This window comes from Motacilla alba, chromosome 6 (assembly GCF_015832195.1).
Source record: "Motacilla alba alba isolate MOTALB_02 chromosome 6, Motacilla_alba_V1.0_pri, whole genome shotgun sequence".
Lineage (NCBI taxonomy): Eukaryota > Metazoa > Chordata > Aves > Passeriformes > Motacillidae > Motacilla > Motacilla alba.
Genome location: NC_052021.1, coordinates 28,019,639 through 28,031,309, shown reverse-complemented (window position 1 = coordinate 28,031,309; position 11,671 = coordinate 28,019,639). Strand labels below are relative to the sequence as shown.

At 49.7% G+C, this 11,671-nt stretch overlaps 1 protein-coding gene across 3 annotated transcripts in view; it reads left to right on the top strand.

Moving 5' to 3' along the window:
- AFAP1L2 (actin filament associated protein 1 like 2) overlaps positions 1-9,532 on the top strand; it is a 66,368-nt gene extending 56,836 nt beyond the window's left edge. For all 3 annotated transcript variants that reach the window (XM_038139946.1, XM_038139945.1, XM_038139944.1), the window contains 11 exons: positions 106-190; positions 823-927; positions 1,472-1,683; positions 3,339-3,484; positions 4,031-4,142; positions 4,787-5,026; positions 5,115-5,280; positions 5,491-5,658; positions 5,933-6,114; positions 6,735-6,863; positions 7,212-9,532. In XM_038139946.1, coding sequence (XP_037995874.1) covers positions 106-190; positions 823-927; positions 1,472-1,683; positions 3,339-3,484; positions 4,031-4,142; positions 4,787-5,026; positions 5,115-5,280; positions 5,491-5,658; positions 5,933-6,114; positions 6,735-6,863; positions 7,212-7,238 — 1,572 coding nt within the window. In that variant the 3' untranslated portion in view covers positions 7,239-9,532. The remainder of the gene's footprint in view (positions 1-105; positions 191-822; positions 928-1,471; positions 1,684-3,338; positions 3,485-4,030; positions 4,143-4,786; positions 5,027-5,114; positions 5,281-5,490; positions 5,659-5,932; positions 6,115-6,734; positions 6,864-7,211) is intronic.
- The last annotated feature ends 2,139 nt before the right edge of the window (positions 9,533-11,671 follow it).

The window sequence follows — 11,671 nt, the reverse complement described above, 5'->3', positions numbered from 1 at the left end:
GGACCTCATAATATGGGAGAAGGGGGAAAAGGTCCTTGCAGCATGTTCTGGCTGGAAGAATGGGTCACTACATCTGTGGAGCCTGTGCCTGGTGCTTGTTGACAGGTGGAGGTGTCCGAGAGATACTCTGCAGCCTCCGAGAGCGGGAGCAGCACCGACGGCCACACGGAGACAGCTGAGACAAAAGATGGTAAAGCCTTGCCCTGGGAATGACAGGGAAAATGGGCCCTTGACCCTTCAGAAGCTCCTGCCACTGCCATCTCAAACAGACCTGATGAAAGCTGTGTGTGCATTCATTGCCTGGGAATTCTTCCCAGGATTACCTGTTGATTCCACAAGCTTATTCACACACTGACTGATGTGCTCAGTAGGTGAATGTTAAAGAGGTTCTTTGGACATAAACTTTCCCCCTCCCACCTTGTATCCCTGTTTTAGAGAGGAAAAGACTTGAATACAGTAAATGTTAATGCATAATGGTTCTTAATTAAATTGTTTGTGGTGTAGGAAAGTGAAGGGAGGCTGGTAACTGCCCAGCAGGAGCTGTGCAAGCACCTCCCATTGCTCCTGCAGTGACTGGCCTTTGCTCAGAGCCACCCCACATGTAAAGCAATACAGATTAGCATCTTCCACAAATCCCTAACTGATCTTACTGGTGCCATCTTCCTCCTGAACTCGCTGGGCTTTGGACTTCTCCAGCCTGCCCCTGAGTTGCAGGTTTGCTCTCTGCAAAGGGATATGTGTGAGGTGGGGGCAGGACCCCCAGCCAGGACAGCAGGCTGGGAGCTGGGAAGGCCACACATGTGTCTTTTTCATTTCTGGTAGTTAAGAAGAAGGGCACAACTGGCCTGAAACTGAGCAACCTGATGAACCTCGGGAGGAAGAAGTCCAGCTCCCTGGATAGCCCAGAGAGATCCCTGGAGACTTCAAGTAAGTGGCAGCATGAGTCCCTCTGCAGGGATTTGCCTCAGGGCTGGATCTCAGTGTGCAGGGCAGGATGAGCACCAGGCTCATCCTCCTCAACATGCCTGTGCCAGGTGGTGCTGCCAGTAAATCCATGCAGGTTGTGGTGCCTGTGGCTCTCAGGGTGTGAGCCAAGAGGAAGGGTGGGTAATACCAGACATGCACGCACAGAGCATTTGTGCTGCCCAGGGTGTAGGAGCCTGCAGGGAGAGTTGTGAGGGTCAGCTTGTATTTACCACCTGGGACCAACTTTGTCCAAACAGCTGCAGCCAACTTGCTGTTCCAAAGCTATCCTGAATTTCAAGGGTCTCATTTTCAAGATTTTTTACCCTTTTCACCCTGTTTTGTTTTGATAGGACAGCTTGTCTTTGTGCTTTTGCTCTTTATTGATGCCTGTGACTTTGTGTTGTGGGGTGATCTCACAACTTATTCCTTAGACATCCCCAGGCTGTCACACAAATTAATACAGATTAAATGGAAAATGTGTCTAATGAGCTGTGATTACTTGCAGGTTACCTGAATGTGCTGGTGAACAGCCAGTGGAAGTCACGGTGGTGTCAGATAAAAGATGGGCACCTCCATTTCTACCAGGACAGGAACAGAAGCAAACTGGCTCAGCAGCCCCTGAGTTTGGCAGGCTGTGAGATCATCCCAGAGCCGAGCCCTGACCATCTTTACTCCTTCCGCATCCTGCACAACGGGGAAGAACGGGTTGTTTTGGAGGTAGGGTGTCTATCTCAGGGAAAGCTCTGCTTAAAATCACCAGCTTGGGTACCTTAGGAGGTCTGAATTCCAATGAGTTCCTCCAGAGAAACCTCAGTCCAACAAAACAGAACCTGAAGAGCAGGACTTTGGTTCATCTGCCTGTGGTCACCTAGAATGTGTCCCACCTCACTGGTAATCCAGGCTGTGTGTGATGCTAGCACCTCTCAGCCTTCATCTTAGGCACTCATCTTAGGGTGGGACGTGGGGTCCTCTGGAGATTCCCATCTCTCCCCCCCACTGCAGGATAACCTTGGATAATTAACTTCGGTGGAGTGCATTGCAGATGGTTCATGTTAGATGAGAAGAACACCACTTTAGGGATTGAAGGCAGTGGTTAGGAGGAACAGAGAGCTTCATGTTTTGACAGCAGAGCCCCAAAGCCATGGGGCACACATTCCAAGTAAGCCTATCACAGATCTGCCCCTGAAAGTGCAAGTGAATTCATCTCCATCTGTTACTTTCCTTTGCCTGCATCCAGGACTGTTTATCTCTAATCTTACTTCTCTCTGACGACAGCATGGTTATAGTAGGAGGTGGACAATGTGAGCAATTTCCTGTATTTTTCCAGTGGGTGGAATATTTATAGCTAAACAACTGACTTTGAGGGCATACCATGAAATTGGAAGATGTTTTTGTTGTTTCTGATTCAGGGTCTCTCTGTATCTAAAAAATTTTGCCCAATTACAGATATGAAGAAGAGGTGCTGGGAAAATTTACATTTTGTGAATGGAAGAATCTGTATTTTGTTGGGATGTCAGACTCAATGTCAGACTCAATGTACGGTCTGGCTGGCAGACTTCCCAGGGACTGAAGTCTCTGCTAAATAAAACAGACTGAAAGCTTAAAATATACTTTCCAGTTTGGAAAGTGTATATATATATTCACTTGCCCTGAATTTTACTTTGTGGTAACTGCTCTGACTCCTCAAATCAGTGCAAAAAGTGGCTGCATCAGCCAGCTGCTTCTTGCTTTAGATGCAGTTGCCTGCACTGGGAGGTGCCATGTGGCTGTTTGCTAGAGCTGACTTCATGGCACAGAATTTCACTCTTCATGTTGCAAAATGTCAGACTTCTCTCTGCAGCTGGGAATTGGGTCCTGACCATGTTAGAGCAATGGACTCTGATGCTCTAAACTCTTCCCTTCTCTGCAAAGAACCAGGAAGGGGTTTGTGCTCTGGCAACGGGACCTCGTAGGCTCGGGTCTCCTTGCCTCTGTTTTGGCAATCCCATTGCTGCACTCTGCTGGTGCAAAATAAAACCCGCAGGCTTTCCTCACCCACAGCTGCTCCCTGCCAGCATCTCCAGCTCCAGAGATTTCTCTTACTCTTGTAGACAGCTGAGTTGATCACGACTGAAAGGAAAATGCAGACTGACTAGAAATTTTAGGAAGGAGCAGAGCAAAGAGCTGCATTTATGTAGCTGCCAAATTTTTTAATTAGTTCATACATAGAGCTGTACTTTTAAGGCAGCCTTAAAGAGCCTACTTTTAAGTTTTATTATAAATACCCAGGGGATTGCCAGCATGCTTCCCTACCCAACCTAAGCCAGAATCAGCCCTCTGAGTGCAGAGAAACCACTGCTGCAGCCTGTCCCGTCTGTCTGATCACTCTGCAGGCAAAGTCCTCAGAGGAGATGGGCCACTGGCTGGGCCTCCTCTTGTCGGAGTCAGGCTCGAAAACAGACCCAGAGGAATTTACCTACGATTACGTGGATGCTGACAGGGTTTCCTGCATCGTGAGCGCTGCGAAGAATTCCTTCTTGTATGTCACTGGTAATGGGTTGGGGCTGCATGGGGCTGGTAGAGGGAAAGCAAGCCAGAGCAGAGGGCTCTCCACTTATGGGAGGTTGGCTGCCATGGAAATAGGTGGTAAATTCCCAGTTGCAGCTCAGTCACTTACTTTTGGGACAGGAGAGCACTTCCTGTCCCACCAGGGTGCATCTGGCCTGAGCTGCAGCTTGCCATGGGGCATGTGCCTGAGTGGCTATTGCAAAAGCAGGTTGGGCTCTCAGCCACCCAGTCCATCATGCCACTGGGGCAGGGTGACTGTGCATGCCACGGGTGCCTGCTGTGGCTGAGGGCTGGGTGAGAAAGGAGAGAGCCCAGGGGAAGTACAGCCCCACTCTGGTGGGTGCTGCTTACCAGGCAGCAGCAGCAGTGACCCCACTGCTCTGTATGGCTCTGCCTTCTCCTCTCCTGCATCTGGCTGCCTGGCCTTGCCCACACCTCAGCACTGGTGTTCTCAGATGTCTCAAAATGCACAGCCATGCAGCAAATCCAGTCCTCTGATGGGATGTCCTGTTCACAGCCTGATGCAGAGGAAATACTCCGAGCCCAATGCCTACATTGACAACCTGCCCAAGGGCAGGGTGCAGCAGGACGAGCTCTATGATGATGTGGATCTGCCAGACCTGCCTGTGGTAAGACAGCTGCCCTGCTGCAGGGAGCTCTGGGGGCACCACGGCAAACATCTGGCCATGGGGAGTCTCCAGCAGTGAACGGGGGGGATTCCCAGCCCCTGGGGAGATCCAGGCCTTTCCAATGGAGCAGAACCAAGTATGGAGAGGAGCTGCTAAGGAATGGGAGAGAGGTTTCCAGAAAGGGGCTGTAGGGATCCTCAGGCAGCTGGGATAAAATTCCACAGTTTTCATCAGCAAACAGCATGGATTGTTTGGTGATGGTGGGCTTTTTGGAGCCTAGCCTTTCAAAATTCCTTTTTATGCTTATAAGAGCAAATCTAGTGTGAAAGGACAAGAACAATGGGTCATGCTGGGAATGGCACTGTTACCTCAGGAAAGGCAAAGAATGTGGTATGGGTTGCTGGATGTACAGCAGTGTGATATCCTTGCATGGGGCTGCTGCTGCCTTCAGAGAGACCTATTGAAGGAAAACAGGAGGGGCCTTTCCTTCAGTACTTCAAAAAGGCCTCTGTGGAATGATTCAGAGACTGGCATTTTAGTTCCTCTAAGATTTTTGGAAAATACTGCAGAGTGCCTGAGATAGTGCTGCTCTGCAGCGAGATGTTTCTTGTACTTCTAGTTGCAGCAGATGGTCTCTTTTGCAGGAAGAAGTACCCAAGAGTGAGAGCAAATTAGAGGGGGACCAAGACAGAGTGTATCTGGATCTCACCCCAGTGAAGTCCTTACTACACTGTGCGGGCAAGATGTCATGCCAGTCTTCCCCGCTCAGCTCACCCTCTCTGGAAAGGGCTGCCAACAAGGCTGCCCCAGAGAGCACAGCTGAGACAGCCCCCAGAGCTAAGGAAGCTGAGCCCTGCGCTAAGGCAGCAGAGACCTCGGAGCAGGTACTGTCCAAACCGTGATGCCAGGCCAGGCTTAATCACTGAGCCACTTCCCTACATCTCATCATCCCACTTCGTTTCTCCTTCCCAGAAACACCCAGAGAAGCCAGAGCCCGAGGAGGCCCTGCCACGGGTGCCTGCTGTCAAAATCCAGAGCCAGCAGCAGAACAGCGAGGCACCCGAGGTGCCAGCGGGCCCAGTTCCAGCGGGCAGTCCCCAGCTGGTGCCCGCACACCGGCCCAAGATGCCGCTGCCAGGTGGGTGTGCTGCTCAGGTGGCCCAAGGGTGCTTGAAGAGAGGTGGTGCCCTGTGATTCGACTTGCCTCTGCTCTCCAGCAGTCTGTGTGCTGACTCTAGTGCTTGGTGACTTTTCAGACTTTGTTTTCTTCTCAAGCACCTGAAAAGGTTTTCTCCCTCCTGCTTTTTTCCCCCTGGCTGAGCTTGTTGTTGGTGGGCTGTGTTTCCAGCAGCAGCAGTGGAAACCAAGCTGGGCAAGAACAGGACAGAGGCAGAGGTGAAACGGTTCACGGAGGAGAAGGAACGTCTGGAGAAGGAGAAGGAGGAAATCCGAGCTCAGCTCACCCAGCTGCGCAAGGAGAGGCGGGAGCTGAAGGAAATGCTTGGTGGCAGCACAGGTAGGGCAGGGCAAGGTGGGATGTGTGGAATTGAGCCAGGGTGGGGCTGTGGAGAAAGAGGGGACAATGAACCTGGCCCTCCTGGGACCAGAAGGGATGGGGCAGCCTGGTGCTTTGAGCCAAAGCACATAACCCAGATTGCACTAGAGCAAGAGCCACAGTCCCTCTTGGGATAAAACCCAAGGAAAATGTACAGGCCGTGCCCTGATCCCTGCTCCCCTCAGGAGAGCTCCCCAGGTTCCCAGCAGGCACCAAGATTCCTCTTCCTACACAGACAAGAGCCTGGAGCAGAGGCTGAAGGAGATAGATGAAGAATGCAAAAGGAAGGAAAGCCAGAGGGTGGACCTGGAGCTGAGCCTGGTGGAGGTGAAGGAGAACCTGAAGAAGGCAGAGTCTGGCCCAGTGACACTGGGCACGGCAGTGGACACCACACACCTGGAGAACACAGCCCCACGGGTATGTGGGGCACCCCTGGGATGCACAGCAGCTTTCTGGCAGCTGGGCAGTCACACAGTCTCACCCTGCTTAAAAATGAAATAATTAATAATAGCATCATTAGTGTAATATGCAGTCTTGTGTGAATGTATGGCTAATATGTCTGCATTGACTATTATATATAATATACATTATGTAATAATAATCTAATGAGGTAACAGCAGTAATGGGGAAGTGAAAAGTGGATGGGACTCAGGAGAGTGGTTGTATTTTCCTGTGGGGCCTTGAGCAACACCCTCCAGAGCCATGCAGGTCTGGACTCAGCTCCTTCTGCACTTGGCTGAGCTAAGGGATGGTTTTTGCAGGAGGAGATTCAGGCATCTAAATTCCTTCTTGGGAGCTTGTTTCACATGAAATGGAGATCTCCACCCCCTGCACCCTGCTCTGTATCTCTAATTCTAGAGTCCTCAAAAGCCAAACACATCACAAACTCCCCTGGTGTTTTTTTGAAATTGGCATGTCACTGAAAAAATGCACCTCCATGTGAGTGGGCTAACACTGTGACTAGGAGATGGTGGGAAAAGGCAGCAATCTCTCTCAGTAGTCTGCAGTCATAACCATTTCTGTGATTTTTATTGTAGGTTCAGGCCAAAAGTGCCAGCCCAGCAAACAGCGCAGAGAACTCACCCGTAAATTCAGCAACGGCTTTAAAAAACCGGCCCTTATCTGTCATGGTCACGGGGAAGGGAACAGTCCTACAGAAAGCTAAGGTAAGGTACAGCTGAAAAATCCATCTGGGACAGCCTCTGCCTTTCCCTTCTGGCAGTGGAGCAAACTGGCTATGATGGGATGGGGTTGGGGGGGGGAATCCCGTGTCTGGGAAACACCCCTGACCAACACAATTCAGCCATGTCAGCCTGATTTTCCTCCAGTCTTTTCACCTGTGTTTGCCTTGCCTACAATTTAAATGCATAAATATATGCATTGTTTATAACTTAAAATATCCCTGACCCACCCTGCAGCCAAAACCACTTGGGGACCAGACAGTCATGTAGATCCCATGCACGCTGTGGTTGCCTGCTTTGCATTTTGACTAATTTGCCTTTATTCCCTGGCAGGAATGGGAGAAAAAGGGAGCTAGTTAGAAGCATATTGTTCAGAGATGGACTAAAGACTCGAATTGCCCACGCATGGCCCAGGGGATTCAACCATCTGTCAGTGGAGGTTGGGTGTTCAGCACCACCACACACCAAGTGCCTCCTCCACGTGGCGCCCACGGCTCAGACGCAGCGCTGGAGTCAACAGCTGCTGATACCAGTTATCCCACATGAACCTGCTCTTTCCAGACAAATCCCAATCATGTAGCTAAAAACAATAACAACCAGTGGCAATCCTTCCATCAAAGTCCTAACCCAGCTGATGTAAACAAGAATGTTACTGTACATAGGGGGTGTTTTGTGTATTTCTACTCTGAAGGTTTATCAATGAGTTATTAAGGTTTCTATATTAGTGACTGTAGTGGATTCAGAAGGAACCTCTGCTATTCCTCAGCCTGGTGAGTTTGTACCTGTCCTGATAAATTGGAGTCAACTAAAGTTGTCAGCCTGTCTTGCTGCCAGTCATCACTCAGCTGCATTTCATCCAGCCTTCAGTCAAGGGCTATCCCCACATGTGGGCAGTTCTTCAAACATGATTGAGAAGCACACAGCAGCTTGTCCAGGCATTTTAATCAGTGTCCTGATGCATTCCAGCATCTCCTACCAGCTGCAAGTTTGCTAGATTGAGCTGCTCACCTTCTCATGCTGTAAGCTGTGTTACAGACTGGCAGCACCAAGAGCTCTGAGCAAAGAAGATCTGCCAGGCAGATTCAGTTCACTTTCTTGAAGATCTTACTTCACCTGAGGAGTTTGTTCCTAAAAAAAAAAAAAAAAAAAAAAAGAAAAAAAAAAAAAGAGACAATAAAAAAGTAATATTTGAGGGCTTGCTCAGCTGTTTCGTGGGAAAGCTGGATCCCAGTGCATCCTTCAGAGATCCATTTCTCCAAGAGAGGGGAGGTAAAGCAGTCCCCATGCTGCTGCCCCAGCTGTGATGGTGTCTGATCCTCACAGAGCTGCAGCTGAAGCCATCCCTCTGTCCCTGTGTCCCTCCCCACTGCAGGGCTGAGCAGCCTGCCCTGCAGTAAGGCTGCAGTGCCAGGGCTCTGCTGGATGTTGTCTCTTGGTGCTGTCACCCTTATTTCCTGCTCATTAACACAGCCTTTGGGCCCTGGCAGTATGGCCCATAAAGCCCACCCCTCTCTCCCCTAGCCAAGCTTTCTAATGAAAGAGGTTGGAGATTTGGAACAGCTAAACCTAGAGACATTGAAATTTGAAGGGTGGCAGTGGGTTGGCAGAACTCTATGCACTCCTTCTCTCCCTGTAACCTGCTGACACGTGTGATGGCCTGAAAACACCTCTTCCTGTCTCCTCTGATGGCCCTTCAGAGCCCAGGCTCAGGAGCTGGGTTGACTGGATGGGGCTGGATCTGTTTTAACCCTACACAGTTAAAGCAGCACCACTTCCCAGGATGGATTATCCACGGGGCCCTGTGGCTACACCAAAGCCAAAGCAGACAGGAAAAATGTTGTACCTTCCTCACCCTTGAAAATATTTGACAGGTCTGAGACCACCTCTAAAGGGCTGTTCTTTCTTCACACAAAGGCCAGACAGCCAGTGGGAGCACAGGGCTGTGGTACCCAGAGCTGGTGAGTGTCCTGACAAGGGTTCTGGGCTTACTTGCCCCTTCCACAGAGCCAGGGTGCAACAAAACACTTGCTCAGGGTATCCTGGAAGCAAGAAAGGTGACTGTGCTCCCATTTTTTTTTCACTCTTTAGTTCCCACTGTGGTGCAGGAGGAATTGATAATGCCAGGCCTCTGGAGCCTCAGCTGGCAGGTTGGCCCTGTGCAAGGTTTTGCACATAGGAAAAAATCATGCAAATAAACTGCTGACTCTTCTGGTTCAGGACCCTGGGGACTTCCTTCTCCAGAGCACCAGAAGGCCACAGACTCCATGAAGCTTTTGTTTTGGCCCATGAAGAGCTGGCAAGAGCCCCTCTCTGTACCCTAAATATCCGTGTAGGACCGTGCCCTCGGCGTACACCCCGCTGTCCTCCAGGAGTTGTCCAGACATTTCACAGTGCTCCTGAGACAGCCATGGACACGAGCAGCTCTGCTTTCCCCTTCACAGCCCAGTCAGCTGCCGTGCTCCTGCTGGGATGTCTCCATGAGGGAATGGTAAACATAGGCAAGTCCTGAAGGACACACTTTCCCCAAACAAGAAATGTTAAACAATGTCTCTGTGTCCCCATTGTTTTCCTAACTCGAGGCATTTCCTTTGTTGTAACTGTGACCTATAAAGTGGCGCTTTAGAGGGTTTTATAATAAAATGTTGAGTATATTATGTTACCAGTGGTTTTCTCAGTAATGGGGCTTGTCCCTGCTCTACTTTCCAATAGATTTCAAGTACATCAAATCCCCAATACCATTAGTTACTACAAATCCTTAGCTATGCAGTCTACAACTGCAGTGAACTATGGCTTAAAGAGTAGTGATTGCACCACCAAGAAAAACCATTTACAGAGATCTAACCCACTGAAAAACAGCAGTAACCCCGACAATTTACATGAAGACACGTAACAGATTCCTGCCTGTATCTCTGTAGCAGTCCTCTTGCACAGAACCAGCAGTGAAAAACCTTCCACTACCTTCCTCTGGCCACTAGATAGCAACTGTGTGCAGGCTGACTGCCTGCTGCAGTCTGAGGGAAACCGGGATGGGCTTTAGCTGGGAAGGAAAGAAAAAAGTTATTAAAGAAAACAGTTGAGGTCTTTACAGAACGGACACCAAAACAGACACATCTGTGAAATATCTCTTGGTGGCTCCACTCCCACAGACAGCTTGGGGAGGCACTGTAACTGCAGCACAAATTCCTGGGCCAGGTCCCTGACCTCTCTGAGCTGACCCCTTGACACAATCCTGCCAATGAGCTCCTTAGTGTCCTGTCAGCCTCTGAGCCCAGAAACCCCCAAATAACTCAACTGTGGGGGCTGGTTTTGTGCACTGAATGGACAGCAGCAGCTGCTGCTTTTGTCCTTCCCCAGCATCACTGCCCCATTGCCTAAGGCTGCTTTAGAACACCCCTGGATCAGCTCCAGCTGATAAAACTGCTGCTTTGTTAGTCATTCCACTGCAACCCTGCAACTGCAGCCAGGCCACCATGGGGCCTGAAGTGTCCCCAGCAAAAGTCCATATTCTTCTGGAGGGAAATTTCCTGCTAAAAACCATTTTCCTTAGCAAGTTTCTCATTTAAATACCTCCACATTTTTTGCTTTGGATGCACAGAACCCCACAAAAGCTCCTGGGTGTTCCTGACTAGCACACCAAGGCTGCTAGTGGGCATGTTGATTTCCCAGTAAGAGAGAAGTAAAGTGACAGGCTTTAAAGGAAAGAAAAAAAAAAAATTCCTCGTCTCAGTGGAGAAGTTGGCCTGAATGTTTATGTAAGATGTCTCAGGTATGAATCAAATTTACGTCTACTGCAGAGATTGCAGGGGGGTTTGAAGGTGAAGAAACCATCTGGCTTTACAGGGAGGGAGCATCAGCAGACCTCTTGCAGGCTGGCCTTGGCTTTTGGTATGCAGAAGAATGGCACAGTGGGATCAACCCCCAGGTTCCCTGCTGCAGCCTTCACAGGACAGCTGCCATCCAACATTCATTCACCACAAACAGCCATGGTTTAACTTGATGAGGGAATGTAAGACTAAAGAGGGTGAAAATCGTGGCACTTAGTTAAATTCCATTTTTAAAGGAGAAGCAGGCTCTCTCCTGGAGTCAGCAGTGGCCCAGGACCCAAAGCTCACCCAGCAATCCTCCAGAGTGAGAGTAATTCAGAGCTCCATTAGTAACAGCAGCCCAGACACTCATGACAAGCTGGCACAGACAGCATCCTCTGAGCTCCTGTGATGCCAGACAGGATTAGTACTGGCTTTGCAGGGACCCCACCTCCCCAGTGCCTGTGCCAGCCTCAAATATTGACCCAGCCCTAAGGGAATGAGCTCCCATCAGGTAAAGGCTCATTAAATATTTCTGACTGAATCACGGCAAGTCTGAGAGTGAATTTAATAAGGGATCATTGGTCAGAGAGCCAAGCCACTTACCTACTTACTCTTTTTTAAATTAAAATTTGTAAGAGAAAGGGCCTAGAGACTAGCCAGGAACTTCAAGTCACATTTTTAAAAAGAAAACAGCTCCAAAAACTGCTCAGCAGTGTCCTGCTTGCCTGTGGGATCAGCAGATCTCTCCAAGACCATCCCATGTATCCTAATTATCAGGCTGGCTTTTCCCAACTCCTCCCAATGCCCCATGACCTTCTTACCTTGCAAAGTGCTTTGTTTGAGAGCTGGTGGGTGTTGCTGCTGCCAGAGAATGTCTGAGCATCTATCCAAGGCTTCAGGAATCAGCTGCTTTCAGGAGGAATGTCAGGAGGAAGGTCACATGTAGATCCCTGACACGTGGGGATCCCTGGGGCACAAAGACCTCAT